The sequence below is a fragment of the Stenella coeruleoalba genome (genome assembly GCF_951394435.1).
Source record: "Stenella coeruleoalba genome assembly, chromosome: 6".
NCBI classification, from domain to species: domain Eukaryota; kingdom Metazoa; phylum Chordata; class Mammalia; order Artiodactyla; family Delphinidae; genus Stenella; species Stenella coeruleoalba.
In genome coordinates, this window is record NC_137151.1 from 66,144,942 (window position 1) to 66,164,112 (window position 19,171).

A 19,171-nucleotide genomic window follows, 5' to 3' on the forward strand; every position below is an offset into this window, starting at 1 on the left:
ATTTGTTGATATTGAAGTTCAAAATTATTTTAGCTTGATTTTTTTTTCCATAATTTCATCGAAGAGAGATTTTTCTTTTCAGGAATTAAGAGCTGCAACTTTTTCCCCTCAGATTCTCCAGAGAGTGATATGCCTATGGAGATCACCACAGCAGAACCACAAGTTTCTGAGGCAGTGTATGATTGTGTTATTTGTGGACAGAGTGGCCCCTCCTCTGAAGACAGACCTACAGGATTGGTTGTACTGTTACAAGCATCCTCAGGTAAAATCAAAGTAATTTTTTAGTGGGACCATTTTAGAGATGAAGTATTTACAGTAAATTAATAAGTATCTCTCTTAACTAAAAGCTATATTTTTGTTTACATAATAATTATAGATCTATAGCAAGGATCTATTTAGATCTGTTAAGCAGACATTCTTAATCTGGTTTTATCTCACTTTCCTGGACATGAGTGTTGGAAGAAGCCTTTAAGAGAATATGTTACACAATCTTTTTCTTTAAAGTGTGATGCAATATAACCAACGCCAGGTGGCCAAAAACTTGAGTTCAGCTTTCTTGGCAATCTAATTGATCTAAAATCTAGAAGCATTTTAAGCTCATAAATATTGTCAATTTAAATATTTTAATTATATAAGGCATATTTAGGTAGCTTTGCCCTTATTTCTTGAGCTTAGAAGCATTCGTTCTTTTTTTTGTGTGTGGTACACGGGCCTCTCACTGTTGCGGCCTCTCCCATTGTGGAGCACAGGCTCCGGACATGCAGGCTCAGCGGCCGTGGCTCACTGGCCCAGCCGTTCCGCGGCATGTGGGATCTTCCCGGACCGGGGCACGAACCCACGTCCCCTGCATCGGCAGGCGGACTCTCAACTACTGCACCACCAGGGAAGCCCGAAGCATTCGTTCTTGAAACAGCTTGCAGATTGATATGTTTGCCAATCTATAGTTAGAACAATTAAAAAAAAAATTGAAGGATTTGTCTGAATGCTCTCTATCCTCTGCCATATCGAAGTATTTTGAGGTAGTGATAACTGTGACACTCCAGTCCTAATGGATGTAATCCTTTTTCCACAGGAGTATGTGTGGAGCAAAGAGAAATAAAAGACTTACATATTTCTCCAGAGCATTTTTTTCTAGGGTGTTTACTCTTTGAATTAATAAAGTGGAAAGAGTTAGATATAAGACATTCCTCTGAATTCTAATACAGGTATTGCTTGACATAATCTGGCCACGTTTGTTCCTTTCTTTTAAATATATAGATAATACGACTTCAGAGGATTGTTGTGTTGGTTAAGTAATGTAATATAGGCAAAAGGATCTAATATGGTGCCTGGTAGATTAGTTTCTCGTCTTACTACTCTCCTTGTTTAAACATGAAATTGATCTGGGAAACCCTCACTGAACAGGACATTGGAGTAGAGCTGTCAAGACCAGAAATGCCTACTAAAAAGGAAATGTGTGGGAGTACTGACTAATTTTGCAGCTACTTATCTTTTCTACTATTGTAAGGAAATCAGTTTATTAGATTATTGCCACTTGACTTTCTATAACTTCTTCACCAAATACTGTATAATCATCAACTTAATGTTTTATTCATTCATTCATTCATTTCACATATATTTATTGAGCACCACTGCTATAATAAACAAAACAAAACAATATCCCTGCCCTAATGAAGCTTATGTTATTGTTTTAGACTGTTACTTGTTCATTATTTTATATTTTTAAAGTTGCTTTGAGGGCTTCCCTGGTGGCACAGTGGTTGAGAGTCCGCCTGCCGATGCAGGAGACACGGGTTTGTGCCCCGGTCCGGGAAAATCCCACATGCCGCAGAGTGGCTGGGCCCGTGAGCCATGGCCGCTGAGCCTGCGCGTCCGGAACCTGTGCTCCGAAGCGGGAGAGGCCACAACAGTGAGAGGCCCACATACTGGGGGGGGGGGGGGGAAGTTGCTTTGACGTGTTACTTCATTTAATCCCCTTTTAACAATTTTGTACACTATCTCAATTTATTGATATTAGATAATTCCACTATACCACAGTTCTTTTATTTTAAGATGGGAGAAAAAGAATAAGAAACTACCATTAAAAGCATTAAACCTCAAGGGTGATTTTAACTGGGAATTATAGCCAGGGAAATCTCTGGCTGTCTCCTTTCCTTCTGAGTCTCACCCACCCACTGACGTCCTCTCACCTTTTACCTCTCTTTACTTTTTCCTTACTTCTGAATTCTTTATTTATTTTGATTTGTCTCTTCCCTTTTTCTTTTATCTTTTTACATGTGAATATGGAAACTTTTAACCATGTACTGATGTAAAGAGACTAGTAAAATGAACCTCCATGTCCCCATCAGTCTCTAACAGTAATCAACTTGTGGCTAATTTTAATTTATTTATTCCCTCCCCCTAGAATTATTTTGAAGCAGATTCCAGATATCACTTTATTTCATCTATAAATATTTCACTGTTTCTGTTAAATAGAAAGGATTTTTTAAAAAAAAAAAACATAACCATAGTCACTCCTAAGTAACTTAGTTCCTCAGTATCATCAAATATCTAGTCAGTGTTCAAAATTCCCCAATTGTTTCTTATTTATTTTGTTTAATTAATTAATGTATAGTTGTAGGGGCCTCTTGTAGTCTTTTAATTAATAAATTCCCTTTTCATCTTTCCTGTGCCTGTCTCCCTGCCCCCAAATGCATTTTACCATTTGAAGAAATTGGTTCATTGAACATTTTTTTAATCAATATTTTTAAATTGCAGTATAGTTGATTTATAATTTCTGCCGTACAGCAAAATGATTCATTTATACATATATATACATTCTTTTTTAAAAAAATATTCTTCTCCATTATAGTTTATCATAGGATATTGAACATAGTTCTGTGTGCTATACAGTAGGACCTTGTCATTTATCCATTGTATATAAAAGCTTACATCTGCTAACCCCAACCTCCCACTCCATCCCTCTCTCAACCTCCTCCCCCTTGGCAAACACCAGTCTGTTCTCTATGTCTGTGATTCTGTTTCTCTTTCATAGATAGATTCGTTTGTGTCATATTTTAGATTCCACAGATAAGTGATGTCATATGGTATTTGCCTTTCTCTTTCTGACTGACTTCACTTAGTTTGATAATCTCTAGTTGCATCCATGTTGCTGCAAATGACATTATTTTGTTCTTTTTATGGCTGAGTAGTATTCCATTGTATATATGTAGCACATCTTCTTTATCCATTCATCTGTCGATGGACATTTAGTTTATATTCATGTCTTGGCTATTGTGTAGAGTGCCGCTATGAACATAGGGTTGCATGTATCTTTTTGAATTATAGTTTTGTCTGGATATATGCCTAGGAGTGGAATTGCCGGATTATACGGTAATTCTATTTTTTTTTTTTTTTTTTTTGCGGTACGCGGGCCTCTCACTGCTGTGGTCTCTCCCATTGCGGAGAACAGGCTCCGGAAGCGCAGGCTCAGCGGCCATGGCTCACGGGCCCAGCCGCTCCGCGGCACGCGGGATCCTCCCAGACCGGGGCACAAACCCGTGTCGCCCGCATCGGCAGGCAGACTCTCCACCACTGCGCCACCAGGGAAGCCCTATTTTTAGTTTTTTTGAGGACCTCCATACTGTTTTCCTTAGAGGTTGCACCAATTTACATTCCCACCAACAGTATAGGAGGGTTCCCTTTTCTCCACACCCTCTCCAGCATTTGTTATTTGTAGACTTTTTAATGATGGCCATTCTGACTGGTTTGAGATGGTACTTTTTGTAGTTTTGATTTGCATTTCTCTAATAATTAGCGATGTTGAGCATCTTTTCATGTGCCTATTGGCCATCTGTATGTCTTCTTTGGTGAAATGTCTCTTTAGGTCTTCTGCCCATTTTTTGATTGAGTTGTTTGTTTTTTTGTTGTTGAGTTGTATGAGATGTTTGTATATTTTGGAAATTAAGCCTTTGTTGGTTGCATCGTCTGCAAATATTTTCTCCCATTCTGTAGGTTGTCTTTTGATGTTGTTTATGGTTTCCTTTGCTGTGGAAAAGCTTGTAAGTTTGATTAGGTCCCATTTGTTTATTTTTGTTTTATTTCTGTTGCCTTGGAAGACTGACCTAAGAAAACATTGGTCCAATTTATGTCAGAGAATGTTTTGCCTATGATCTCTTCTAGGAGTTTTATGGTGTCATGTCTTATGTTTTAAGTCTTTAAGCCATTTTGAGTTTATTTTTGTGTATGGTAAGAGGGTGTGTTCTAACTTCATTGATTTACATGCGGCTGTCCAACTTTCCCAACGCCACTTGCTGAAGAGACTGTCCTTTTCCCATTGTATATTTTTGCCTCCTTTGTTGAAGATTAATTGACCTTAGGTGTGTGGGCTTATTTCTGGGCTCTCTATTCTGTTCCATTGATGCATATATCTGTTTTTGTGCCAATACCACGCCTAGATAAATAAAACAGAGAATAGAAAAGCAATAGAAAGAATCAGCAAAGCCAACATCTTGAAAATTTCATCAAAATTGATAATTTTTTTAGCTAGACTGACCAAGAAAAAAAGAGAGAACACACAAATAACTAAAATCAGAAATGAAAATTGAGACATTACTATAGACTATACAGACATAAGAAAGACATATGGGGCTTCCCTGGTGGCGCAGAGGTTGAGAGTCCGCCTGCCGATGCACGGGTTCGTGCCCCAGTCCGGGAAGATCCCACATGCCGCGGAGTGGCTGGGCCCGTGAGCCATGGCCGCTGAGCCTGCGCATCCGGAGCCTATGCTCCGCAACGGGAGAGGCCACAACAGTGAGAGGCCCGCACACCGCCAAAAAAAAAAAAAAAAGACATATGAATAATTTTATGTCAACAAATTTGATGTCCTAGATGAAATGGATAAGTTCCTAGAAATACACAAACCACCAAAACTGACTCAAGAAGAATAGGAAATTTGAACAGACATTAAACCAGTAAAGAGATTGAATCAGTAATCAGAAACTTCTCAACAAATAAGAGCCCAGGACCTGGTAGCTTCAGTGGTGAGTCTTCCAAACATTTAAAGAATTAATGCCATTCCTCCTTAAATTTGTCCAAAAAAAAAAAAAAATTAAAAAAGAGGCAGAGGACAGACTTCCCTGGTGGCACAGTGGTTAAGAAACTGCCTGCCAGTGCAGGGGACATGGGTTCAATCCCTGGTCCGGGAAGATCCCACATGCCACGGAGCATCTAAGCCCGTGTGCCACAACTACTGAGCCTGCACTCTAGAGCCCGAGAGCCACAACTACTGAGCCCGCGTGCCACAACTTGAAGCTCATGCACCTAGAGCCCATGCTCTGCAACAAGAGAAGCCACCACAATGAGAAGCCCGCGTACCGCAACGAAGAGTAGCCCCTGCTCGCTGCAACTAGAGAAAGTCCACGTGCAGCAACAAAGACCCAACACAGCCAAAAATAAATGAATAAAATAAATAAATTTTAAAAACCCCAACTAACTACTCTATATTTAAAAAAAAAAGAGAGAGGCGGGGAACACTTCTTAACTCATTTCTGAGACCAGCATTACCTTGATACCAAAGCTAAGGACATCACAAGAAAAGAATATGATAGACTGGTATCCCTTATGAATATAGATGTAAAAGTCCTTAACAAATTCCTAGCAAATCAAATTCAGCAGTGTATTAAGAGGATTATACATCATGGCTAATTATATTTTAGTTGCTAGCATCTACCTGCTTTTGTCTATTCTTCCTGTTGCTGCTGCCATAAATCTCCGCAAAACTTGGGGCCCACGTTGCTGTGCCTGATATTCCCTTCTCTAAGAATGGCTCTTCCCATGCTTATTGAATCTTAGAGTAATGTGTGGCACTGTATGCTTATATCCCCACTTCCTTTTTTTGCGTTATGATGTTTTACAATTATAAAAATACCTCTTTTCTCAACTTTTCATTTTGAAAAGTTTTATATCTACAGGAAAGTTGAATACCCTTCACCTGTACTGACTGATTGTTAACATGTTGTCATATTTATGTTTTCGTTCCCATACTTATCTATACACACACACACACACTTTTCAGAAGAAAATGGCGGACATCATGACATTTTATCCCTAAATACTTCAGGTTGTATCACCTAAGAAGAAAGATATTCTTTTATATAACCTTAGTATCATTATCATACCCAAGAAATTTAATAAAATAAAATATTCTATGTTCAAATTCTCCCAATTGTCCCAATAATTTTTTTTATAGCAGTTATATTTTTTTCTTGATCCAAGAGCCAAGCAAAGATCATGTGTTGCATTTAGTTGTCATTTGTTAGTCTCTTCTCCAGAACAGTTTCTCTGGACCTTTTTAAAAATTTTGAAGAGTTCGGATCAGTTCTGCAGACTGTGTCATTTTCTAGATTTATGTTTGTTTCCCTATTATTAGATTCGAGTTAAACATTTTTGACAAGGGCACTATTATGATGATGTTCCTTTCCGTTGCATCACATTAGGAGGCTCACAGTGGCGGTTTGTTCCATTATTGGTGATGCTAACCAAGTTTAATCACTTGGTTGGTATTCTATAGGATGACACATTGAGAGTCTAACATCATACCCTTTTACTTGATGTTCCCTGCCCTAATCAATGAATGTGTTATCTGTTACTGTCATCATTCTTTTTGATTCTCAAGTTTTCTCAAATTTCGCTAGTCAAAACTCCTTTAGGTCCTCATGACCTGCCCCCTCAGTGTTTGAATACCTCCTTACTCTTTATTACACACAACTCCAGGCTCACCTTGCACTTCTCCCCAACCCTGGACTTAGCTTTTCCTCCAGTGATATCTATTTCCTTTTGGTGAAAAATAGTATATTTAGAAATGAAGTTTATTTGTACTGGTGAGTCATAACTTGTAGGCTTTTTCTCTGGATAGATTTTGGAAACCATCCAGGGTTCATACTCATATTTTGGTATTATTTTAGAAAATAAGTATTGCCATTTGTAAAGCTTTATTTATTCTGTAGAAGAAAACTAGAATATCACTTTTTTTTTAGGCCTTACAAATATTGTAATGGTGAAAAACTGAGTGAAGCTTATGGTAAATAACTCCGCTTTTCTTGGTTTTATAAAGTCTACATGTTGGTTTTTTAATGAGCTCTTATCTCTGTTGTTAATGTAGTTTTGGGGCAGTGCCGTGACAACATTGAGCCAAAAAAGTTGCCTATCACTGAAGAGGAGCAGATTTACCCTTGGGATACATGTGCAGCAGTTCATGACGTGAGGCTCTCATTATTACAGCGTTATTTTAAGGATGTAAGTACCCTTTTTTATTAACTGGTATTTTTGTCTGCAAAATTGATGGTTATTTCTCTCCAGAGTTTTATATCTTTTCTTCAACTTATTCAGTCAAAATATAACTCAGACCTAAGAGCATAATAATTTTGAAGGAGAGATCTAATAAAGGAGAGAAAAAGTAGGGTATCTCTTACAGTCAGAATAGTTACTCATTTCTAGAAAAAAAGTCTTTTTTGTAAAAAAGCTCTGAACTGATATCTGAACTGCACTGAATCTCTGTTTTGCTTTTGTGAGTGATTGTGAGATTTTATTTCTACATTAATACTTTTGTGTGCTTTCATAATGGTTATTTTGTTTATAAATGGTGTGCTCCCTGGACTGTATACCTCTGGAGGTCTAGGGCCATTTCTTCTATTGGTTGTAGTCCCCTGAGGGACTAGCACATACTCGTGTATTGCAGATGCTTACTGTATTTCAGTTTTGTAGCCAGACAGACCATATAGAGCAGAAGAGTTATCAGTGGACACTGATACTGATAATAGAATTAAACTGCATAAATTCTGCTCTCTTCATAGCAAATGCATGCATTTTATAGAGTTGATGTGTAGAATTTCAGTGATGTAACATGGTCTGTTTACTAGTGAAATTGGAAGTGTTATATATGAGAGATATGACACAGTAGGGACGGAACCTGAGCTTTGGAGTCAGATAGACTTAGGGTTGAACTTGGTCTCTACCACTTTTAACTGAGTGATCTTGGTCAGCTTTTCACTCCCTTTTTATAAAAAGGTATCGATAAGACCACTTACTGTATGATGTTTTAATAAATATTGAGGTTGTGAAGATTCAGTGTTAAACACAGCACAGTGGTGAGCACATTGTTGAATATAGGTCTTCCTAAAATATAGGTCTCATATTAGTAAATGATTTCCTGCTTTTTTTGACTCTAGCAGATTAAAATAAGACATCTAACAGTTACATAGACAAATGACCTACTATTTTCAGTTTTAAAAGCTAACTGCTTTCATTAAAAAAAAAGATTAATTACATTTTTATAATACATTGCCAAAGAGAGCAGCTTGTTTATTAGCTGCCTACCAACCATTCATTTTAGATGTAACACCCAAATCTGCTTCTACTTCAAATGGCTCCAAAACATAAAACAGAGATGAGCAGGGCTCTTGTTTTTCTGACGTGTAACAGTAGAAGCTAGCTCACCTGCTGTGAGTATTTGATTTGTGCTGTTGCACATCTTTGAATTGTCTGGGAAGGCATTTTACACTGTGTAATATTTTTAACTTTCAGATGCTCATGAAGAGTCTTGATTTAATATTAGAACTCTGTTTACTATTGTTTAAAGATGATTTGGTCATCTTACATTATAATGTATAAATTTTTTTCCAACATAGAAATAAAATTTCATTGTTTACTCAGTTTTGATGGCTTTCAAATCTTTCATCATATGCTGTCATGTTAGACCTCGTGTGTAATATTGCCCTGGCTTGGCCATCTATTTGCTGCAGACTCTAGAGGGTGAATTCAAGTTCAGGCTGAAATGCTGTTTGACAGAGGCCAAATGAAATTCAAAGAAAATTACTTTAGGAGGAAAAATCTAATAAGCCTGTGTATAGGTCGAAGGGAAGGAATTAGCAGAGAAGAATTTGAAATAGAAAGAGATGAAAGCAATTAACTTTTAAAACAAATTTTAAAAGGGTATGTAGTTTGCTTATATAATCTGGGTCCCTTTTTTATTGTTTATTATATTAAATCCTTGTAAATGTTTAGTCACTTTTTGGGGTTATTCTCATAACCACATTTGTACTTTAGAAAGATGTGTGCAGGATGCATCATGGAGACAAGAAACTTTATTTAAGAGCCCTGTCCCCACAGTAGATGACACAGGCTTGCGAGGACAGACCAAAATCATGAGTTACTTAGGAGATGGATTTCATATGGTTTGGGAACCAATTCTGTGGTGTGAAGGAAAGGGGGTGATGTACAATAACTTTTAGCTTTCTGATTTGGTGACTAAACAGATGTGGAGTTTTTAAACCAAGAGGAAGAGAAAGATTCATAGAGAAAATGAAACTTTTTGACACATCGGTTTTATGTTATCTCAGGGACCTCAAATTGGAGATTTCTGGTTGGCAGCTGAACATTTTTATCTGGCACTCAGGCAAGAGACTCAGGCATGGAGGGTAGTTGAATTTACTGATTAAGTCACTCAGGGAGAATAGTTTTAATAAGAAAATAGCACTAAGAATAGAACCTTGAGGAATTTAAATATTTGAAGGGGCAGACGAAGAAAGAAAAGTCTTAAAAGGAGGCCTAAACCAAATGGTTAAAGAGATTGGAGAAAAACCAAAAGAGAGTAGCATTGTGGAAGCTAGAGGGAAGTAGGTGCTTTAAGAAGGCAGTTGTTAAGGTTAGATATCACAGAGAGATCAAGTACCATGTCGAACAGGTAAAATACTCAGTAGCAGTATAGTTTATTATCTTATGGGGTAGAGAAAGGCTAATTAATAATTATTCTCTTTCATTATGAGTATAGTTATTTGGAAGCTAAAACTGTGTTCCAAGTTTAAAGATATTGCCTCAGGGCTGTCAAGTCAGGTGTTTCTTTACATCACAAAAATACAAAGCTCACATTAGTATAACAATATGAAATCTTTGAGAGGTTTATGTGGATTTGTTTAGATATGTTTCTACTTCTTTAAAATTAATTGTATTTTGTCCTTTTCTTTCTTTTTTAAGAGTTCTTGTCTCTTGGCAGTATCCATTGGCTGGGAAGGAGGTGTTTATGTACAAACCTGTGGCCACACGTTACATATAGATTGTCATAAATCTTATATGGAATCATTACGGGTAAGTCAATTGAAGCATTTTAAAGGTGTCTGTGTCTTTCCAGGTATTAAGTATTTTTACAGTATATACATCCTAATTCATCTTGGGTGATTATGATTGCCATTCGGACTGTTCAGCCTCACAGTTGTTGACCTCTTCAACTTTAGGGATTTCATTTTTTTTTTTTTTAAACCCCACATTTGTTTATTTATTTATTTTTGGCTGTGTTGGGTCTTCGTTTCTGTGTGAGGGCTTTCTCTAGCTGTGGCAAGCGGGGGCCACTCTTCATCGCGGTGCGCGGGCCTCTCACTCTCGCGGCCTCTCTTGTTGCAGAGCACAGGCTCCAGATGCGCAGGCTCAGTAGTTGTGGTTCACGGGCCTAGTTGCTCCGCGGCACGTGGGATCTTCCCAGACCAGGGCTCGAACCTGTGTCCCCTGCATTGGCAGGCAGATTCTCAACCACTGTGCCACCAGGGAAGCCCGGGATTTCATGTTTTTACTTCACATTAGCAACTAACTTCCACGGCTGTAATTTTAGACTTTGCTACTCCAGCTCAAAATTGTAAGCTTTAATATCCTACCATATCATTATGTGATTATTCTTCAAAGTGTCTTATTTTTACTCTTATTAGTGTGTTTTACTTCTGACCTCAAGATCTCTAGTCCTTTAGCCCCTTGTATTTTCCTAGTACGCTAGCTCTTTCCTTGCCTCACTTTCTTGTACTGTGCCCATTCTGCTCTTAATACCAGTCATTTAATCCACCTCCTTTGATTTTATACCCAGTCAGCTAGCACTGTTAGAAAATCATAAAACTAGGTGAACTGGTACCTCCACAAATCTGTGGTTTCTTAGAATAGTGGCTGAGATTGGGGTCATGGACTGTAGATATTACTTACCAATTCATTTACCTATCTTTGATCAGTTTCCTCTCCTAGTCTCCTTAGCAGCTATTGCAGACCTTTGCCTCCTCTATCCCAGACTCTTTGCCTAAATCCCAAGATGCCTTTCCTCTCATCAGATCTGTCTTTTCCTGTGGCACCAAGACAACAGTGGCTGTCTGTCACATACTACCTTAGCTTCCTACCTTGCTTTTCTGTTCCCCAATAAGTGACTGCATCCCAGCCAATCCTTTCTTTTTCACTTTTCAAAAAAAGTTAATTAATTAATTTATTTTTTGGCTGCATGGGGTCTTTGTTGCTGTGTGCAGCCTTTCTCTAGTTGTGGCGAGCAGGGGCTACTCTTAATTGCAGTGCGCGGCTTCTCGTTGCGGTGGCTTCTCTTGTTGCAGAGCACGGTCTCTAGGGTGCACAGGCTTCAGTAGTTGTGGCACGTGGGCTCTAGAGCGCAGGCTCAGTAGTCGTGGTGCATGGGCTTAGTTGCTCTGCGGCATGTGGGATCTTCCTGGACCAGGGCTTGAACCTGTGTCCCCTGCATTGGCAGGTGGATTCTTAACAACTGCGCCACCAGGGAAGTCCCCTCTTTTTTACTTTTGAGGGTAGTATTCCTTTTTCTGTTCAAGAATAATTTTCTGTTTATGCTCTAGTTTTCCTTTCTCCCCATCACCTCAGGGGCCTTGGTCTATCAGTAAGTAACCTCTTTTTCTTCTGTGTCTTCAGTTTTTCTGCCCATTCTGTCTCTTCATTTCAGTTCATAAAGATGCTCAAGTCACTGGCATTCAAAATTCCTTCCCTTGATCTTGCATTCCCATGTAGCTGCAGTCTTTCTTTTTCTCTCAGCTCAGCTTCTTAAAAGCATGGCCTGCCCTATTCCCAGATTCCTGACTCAGAAGCAGAAGAGTTCTCTTTTTCCCTTCCTACTCCTTACCTCTCACATTAAGTCACATAACAAATCCTATTGATTCCATTTCCTAAATCTCACTTGACTACATTCTGCCTACATTATTCCCACTTCTGCTTTTTTGCATATGCCTTCATCTTTCATCTTGACTATTGCAATTGCTTATCAGTTTCCTTACTCCAAGTCTAATTTACTCATTATATTGATCTTTCTAAAATGTAAATCTGGTGGCATGTTGTTGGCTTAAAAATTCTTTATTGATTTCTTCCTGTTGGGATAAAGTTCAGTCTTCCTTGAATGGCATTCAAGGCATTCCATGATCTGGGCTTGCATGTTACTTTAGCTTTGTCTTCCATCAATTCAGCATTAATAAACTAATTAATAGTTCCTTAAGCACATTATGCATTTTTCATACTTCTATATTCAGTCAGTCATTCAACAAATATTTATTCAGTGCCTACAGTGTTCCAGGCACTGTGATAGACATTGGGGATACATCCCAATGAATAAGACAGTTTCTTCCCTCGAGGAATTTACTATGCATTGCATGAGACAGAAATAAATAGTTGCGGTATAGGTGCTAAGAGTTATGAGGTATGCACAGGGTCTTATTGGGACATCTGCAAGTTCCAGAATTTGATGAAGTAAGGTGCTTGAGTGATAAGAGAGAAGACTGGAGAAGTAATTATGGGTTATATTGTAAAGGGTCTTGTGGTCCATGTAAGGAATTTGTACTTTAGACAGATTCCTTACAGAGAGCCATTAAAGCCATTTAAGACTCTTAAGCAGAGAGATGACATTCAGAAAGGTTATTGTGGTAGTTCTGTAGATTTTAGGGTGTGAGATTGCAGGAGAATAAGAAAGAATATGGTGATAGCATATATTATTTAGGAGGTAAGAGATGATGGTGGCTTGGACTTAGTCATGGCAGTGAAGATGGAGAAGAGGTTAGAGATTTGAAATTTTTTTTTTAACATCTTTATTGGAGTATAATTGCTTTACAATGGTGTGTTAGTTTCTGCTGTATAACAAAGTGAATCAGTTATACATATACATATGTCCCCATATCTCCTCTCTCTTGCATTTCCCTCCTTCCCACCCTCCCTATCCCACCCCTCTAGGTGGTCACAAAGCACCGAGCTGATCTCCCTGTGCTATGTGGCTGCTTCCCACTAGCTATCTATTTTACATTTGGTAGTGTATATATGTCCATGCCACTCTCTCACTTTGTCACAGCTTACCCTTCCCCCTCCCCGTGTCCTCAAGTCCATTCTCTAGTAGGTCTGCGTCTTTATTCCCGTCCTGCCCCTAGGTTCTTCATAACCTTTTTTTTTTTTTTTTTAGATTCCATATATATGTGTTAGCATATGGTATTTGTCTTTTTCTTTCTGACTTACTTCACTCTGTATGACAGACTCTAGGTCCATCCACCTCACTACAAATAACTCAGTTTTGTTTCTTTTTATGGCTGAGTAATATTCCATTGTATATATGTGCCACATCTTCTTCATTCATCTGTCAGTGGACACTTAGGTTGCTTGAAATATATTTAGAGAAGGATTTTCTAGACTTGGTGAGAGATTGCATGTGGAGCATAAGAGGGAGGAAAGAATTAAGGTAAGAGGTGTTGGTGATCACTGAAAGATTTTGATTGGGAATAAGTATCTCACATTAGGTAGATCATACTGGCAATGGTATGGTTGGGAGACTATTAGGAGATATTAGCAAAGAGAGTAGAAGGAAGAAAGTGGGTGGAAGGACTGATGGGATTTATTAATCAGATATTTGGGGTGGGAGAAGGCATGAAGCTGAAGGAGTTGCTGTTGCAGGCGAATGGGGCAGGCATGAGAGGATGGTCAGTGTCCCAGGTCTTGGGCATGTCCCTGGGGCAGACTGCCAAGTGAGGGTCCTTGGCTTTGTTCAGGAAAGAATTCAAGAGTCAGCCATAATAAAGTGAAAGGGATTTATTCAGGGAAGTACACATTCCATAGGCAGAATGCAGTCCTTCTCAGAGCGTGAGAGCACCCTGGGGTATAGGGGTGGTTAGTTTTCATGGACTGGGAATTTCATAGGCTAGCAAGTGGGAGGATTATTCCAACTACTTTGGGGAAGGGGTGGGGATTTCCAGGAATTGGGCCATTGCCCACTTTTTGGCCTTTTATGGTTAGCCTTGGAATTGTCTGGTGCACTGGTGGGTGTGTCATTTAGCATATGCTAATGTATTACAGTGAGCATATAATGAGACTGAAGGTCTACTGGAAGTCGAATCTTACACCATTTTGGACCTAGTTGGTTCTAACCAGTTTGTCGTATCCTGAACAGCTGTGTCATTCTTTTAAAGGTTGTGCCCTGCCCCCTTTCCTCCTGTCTCACTGCCATGACCCTCTTCTTTCTGAAGTAGGAGGTGTAGCTTTATGTTCCTAGAGTAGAGGGGGCAAAGCTGGGGTAGGTAAAGGGACTTGACAAGTGAGGAGACGGTTTAGAAAAACCACTTTGGAATTGGGTGAAAGAATGCTTCATAGGATGTTGGAGAAAGATTGCCAGGAAGTATTCAGGGCTAAGTTGAGGTGGGAAGCAGTTTGTAGCAGAATTGGAAGTCATACACTGGATTAATTTTGTATGAAGATTTTGTTTAGGTGTGTATCATAGAAGGACATATGGAGGGAGAATGAGAAGTGTTGACTTGAGAGTTTTTAAAATGATATATCATGGTGTATGGTAGGATAGGAAAGACCGTATAAACTGAGGAAAAAGGGAGGGACTGAAAGAGATAGGAGTTGACAGAATATAAGATGTTTGAATTTAATATTTTCAGATATGGACAATTTTTGGTCATTACAAGGTAAGGGTGTGGTCATGGTAACAGGTGCTAGGGTAGAGTGGAGGTCAAAGCCATTGGAGTTGATGAGGTCAAGGAGCTAAGGGACTAAGGTATAAGATTGGTTGTACATACATTGAAATTGTGTATGAGGATGGCAGGACTTGGAGTGATGAGGAAAACTGATCTAGGTACCAAAGTCTTCAGATATTAAGGGCAATGGATGACAGTAAAAAGGAAGGAAAAGGGGTGATCTCACTAAATGGCATGAGCCACACTGAGAATGCAAGAGTAATGATCTTGAGCCAGCACTGGAGATGAGAAGGATACTGAGGTTTGAGAGATGTGGGAAAATGAGCAGTGCCTAGTTGAGAGGGCTTCTGGTGATGCTTCAGGAAAGAACCTAGTTTCAGTCAAGGCTAGGATGAGGACCTAGCATTCTTTAAAATTATGGCTACAGGGAAGCTTATCATAGAATGTCCTTCAACGACCAGGACCCTTGCCCCAACCTTTTAGTACACTCCTCTTGTATATCTTTAAAACTTACTTCACAAGTCTTCTTTGGGAAGCCTTCTCTGTTGCATCTATCACACTATTGTTATAATTTGTTTCTCTTTGCTTTTAAATTGTCAGTACCTTAAATGAAGATGTCTCTTAACTCTTTTTGCTGTCACATGGTGCAGCATTTGACACATGATAGGAGCTTAGCATTTGTTTATAGAATTGGATTTAAGAAGACATGGTGTTAGATTTTTAAGGAATTGAAAAAATAAGTGTCACAGAGTAAAAAAAAAAAAAATAGAATTCAGTTCTTTTGGCCAAAGTACTTGAAATCCAAGATACAGTGAAATGAACACTAAATTAAAGAGTTGGGAAACCTAAGTTCATTCTGACATTGTCATTAACTACCTTTGTAACCATGGGCAAATAAATTCATTTTTTCTTCTTTGTATCCTTTTTTCTCATTATTTTTGTCTTATTAGTAATAATGGTCATATTGTAGCATTCATACATATATTATTACATTAAAAACATATTTTGAGATAAAGCATTAGGGTAGTGGCAGAATAAGAGAGACTGCTGGAAAAAAGAGTAAGATACTGGTTAGGACTACACAATAGCAGTAGCCTGAAAGAGCAAAATAGATGTGGGTGGTGTCAGACAAAAGAAAGGAACAAATATAGCAGCCTGGATTCCTGCCTTAAATCCTGGTTAGTTAGCATGAATTGCAATCTCTCATGAGGAGGAGTTTCCTCCTAGGCATATGTGCCTTATGTGTCTCTGTTTCAAAAATTCTCATATTTCTTCCTTCTCCTATCAGGAACATCTGAAGGAGAGGATGTTAAATTAATTCCCCTCCTTATCACCCTTATGTTCTGAGTATTCTAACTAAATCTTGCCCCTATCCGTTAAACCTAAACAAACCCACTGCATCAAGTCCAATCAGTTGTGTTTGGCCATTAGACACCTTGGAAGACACATTACATTTTTTTAGGCTTAAATACTCTCAAAAGCTGTCTATCCTACATCAAATAACATGAGCACTGGGAGAATCTTTCCAGAGTCACTTACAGGTGAAGAAAACAGGGGCATGGGGAAGGTGATTCACTTTAATGTGGCCTGCTTTTTGAGTTATTCTGTATCTTAAATCCACATTTCAGATTGAGTGCATCATGATTTGAATGTTTCATACTGAGAGAAGAGTAGGATACTTAAGCAGTTCATTGGTGATGGCAAGTGTTACATGATTGCCATGATGTAAGAAGTGATTTGATAATCTTCAACAGTTAAATGATTTTATGCTTTTATGACATGTATTAGAGGTCCTTTTTTGTACGGTTCATTTATTTACTATAAAATGTAGTGGTGTTAATCTTGTTTTCTGTAAACATGTGCATCATATAACTGTATGTTCGTTTCATCTTTTAGAATGACCAGGTTCTTCAGGGCTTCTCAGTGGACAAAGGAGAATTCACATGTCCTCTCTGCAGGCAGTTTGCTAACAGTGTTCTTCCTTGTTATCCTGGAAGCAATGTCGAAAACAACCTTTGGCAACGTCCTAGTAACAAAAGCATACAAGATCTCATAAAGGAAGTGGAGGAGCTGCAGGGACGTCCGGGAGCTTTCCCAGTAAGCATCAGTGTAAGGCAGAAATATCCTGGTTAACTCAGCTCTGCTTTTCAGCTTTAATTTTTGTTCTACTTCTAAATTACTCTGGACCTTATATATTTAGTAGAAATTGCTTTTAGAGGTTTTACTCTTCTGTTGGTGGTTATTAAAAACAAAAATGAGAGTAACAGAACAAATTATTACTAAAGGCTATGCTTTTCCTTAGTCTAAATTGTTATAGTTTTAATATACATCTTCCAGATCATGAAATATCCTATAAGCTTAGATATGGTTATGTTGAAGTATTTAAAAACAAAGTCCAGCATTATATAGATGTATCTTGCAATGTAAAGCACAATCTAATCATTTAAAAATATGCCATTAGGTATATTAAAATTAAGATGATGTATTTACACACACACATGCAAACTTTCTGTGTGTGTAATTATAGACTTACACATACATTTGTGTGTATGTGTGTGTGTATTAGATAAAATATTGTATATATGATCGAACCATAAGTCAGTCTATTTTACTGTGAGATTTGGTCTAAGTGAACCCATCTTTTATCCCATCCAGTAGGATTTATTTGATTTAAATTCTTAAATGTTTCACCTTCATTATAGATTCATGTTATGGTCCCTGAGAGGAGTGACAGCAATGCCCAGTATATGCAGTAAATTTATGAAAACTATGAATATCTGACTTTTTCAACAGAAATTCATAGTTTAAAGCTAATCAGAAAGATTTATCTCCTTTTCTGAATTGAAGACCAATTTTTGAGTCTATGTGTTATTTTTTTTCTTTTCGAAATCCAGATTTTTATGTGATTAAAATAGGCTTAAAGTAAGGGACATCAATATTAATCTTGAAAAAATGAGCTTAAATGAAAGATTTTTTATAAGCATGGAAACTGTTCTAAGATATTTTAATGACATATACTCATTTGTTTAGAATATAGTTTGTGTGGTTAATTCATTGTTGGATCACAATATAAAATTAGAATAAAAGGTCCCTAAAATAAGAGAAAATACCTCTTGATCTGTTTTATCTTTGTGCACTCAATATATTTATAGTGCGTAGCTAATGTACATCTGTTTTGACTTTTAAACCTTAACTTCCTAGTGTGCTCATATGATAAACAATGTAGTGTTAGACTGTTATTAGAGAAAATGAATATACATAAACTTTATATGTATATTTGTGTTTTTTACAGTCAGAAACCAACTTAAGTAAAGAAATGGAATCTGTAATGAAAGATATCAAAAATACCACTCAGAAGAAATATAGAGACTATAGCAAGACTCCAGGCTCACCAGATAATGATTTTCTCTTTATGTATTCTGTTGCTAGGTAGGTATACATAGTATATACTTTTATATTTACTTAATGTTAATAGTTTATTTTATTTCTCATTCATATTTATTTGAAAAAAGGTTGCATATTTTTAATGTTGGTTGAAATTATGGCTAGTTTTAGAACCTCCTAAAAGGTCTATAAAAGTAGAATTTTCCTTCATTTTTCTGAGGAGTTTTTATTTTAATGGAATATTGGTTTAGGTATTATTAAGCATTATAGGATATATGAGGAAAAGTATATTATTAACATTTGGGACAGATGTCTACCTCAAAGCATGTGAGTATTATATATGAAGGGTGTTGTTAAGAAATCACTGTTTAAGCCCTGTCAAAAAAGTGATAATACTAAGAATTAAAACATTGTAATATGTTAAATACTTCTAATTTATAAAAAAAATAAGAACAGTAAGAAGAACTTACTTTGTTTTAAGCTCATGCAAGATCTAGTAATGTCCTAGAAGACTATAGGTGGTTTAGAAAATCAGATAAAGGAGAGGAAACGAGATCAGGCATGTTCTAAACTTCTGTGAGTAGCTACCGGTCTCAAGAAAACAGAGGTAAATGCTTCTCATCTTTCAGATTAGGTAGGAATAGTCTAATCTACTGAGTAGGTGTTCAATACCTAAGAAATAATTCCAAATAGGAATTTTAGAAAACTTAATTGAAGGAAAATGGAGAACTGTAAGAAAAAAAAAATAGGAGAGAAGCAGGCACAATTGTAAACACATTCTGCCAGATCTGATATTGTAGACCCCTGGATATCTCTAGAAGCATACTTCATATTTTGTTCAAGTAGTATTGTAATAGGTAAGATTTAGAGAAATAACGTGACTTGAAGTCATGCAACAAATTAGTGGTAGAGTAGGACTAGAACTCAGATTTCTTGAGCTGAGGTATAGTGTTCTTTCAATTACTGTTCTCCTTTTTCCTCTCCTTAGTTCAGCTTTTATAAGTCATATATACATGAAGTTCATCATGACCATTCTC

General features: G+C 37.5%; 1 protein-coding gene across 7 annotated transcripts in view; it reads left to right on the forward strand.

Moving 5' to 3' along the window:
• Nucleotides 1–19,171, forward strand: part of UBR3 (ubiquitin protein ligase E3 component n-recognin 3) — a 224,976-nt gene that overhangs the window by 140,882 nt on the left and 64,923 nt on the right. For 5 of the 7 annotated variants that reach the window (XR_013828877.1, XM_079925165.1, XM_079925164.1 and 2 more), the window contains 5 exons: nt 113–262; nt 7,142–7,275; nt 10,012–10,122; nt 16,647–16,859; nt 18,043–18,179. Coding sequence is in view for 6 of the 7 variants with exons in the window: in XM_079925165.1 (XP_079781291.1) it covers nt 113–262; nt 7,142–7,275; nt 10,012–10,122; nt 16,647–16,859; nt 18,043–18,179 (745 nt within the window). In the remaining variant the exon portion in view is untranslated. The remainder of the gene's footprint in view (nt 1–112; nt 263–7,141; nt 7,276–10,011; nt 10,123–16,646; nt 16,860–18,042; nt 18,180–19,171) is intronic. The other 2 variants (XM_079925166.1, XM_079925168.1) reach the window with 1 other exon arrangement.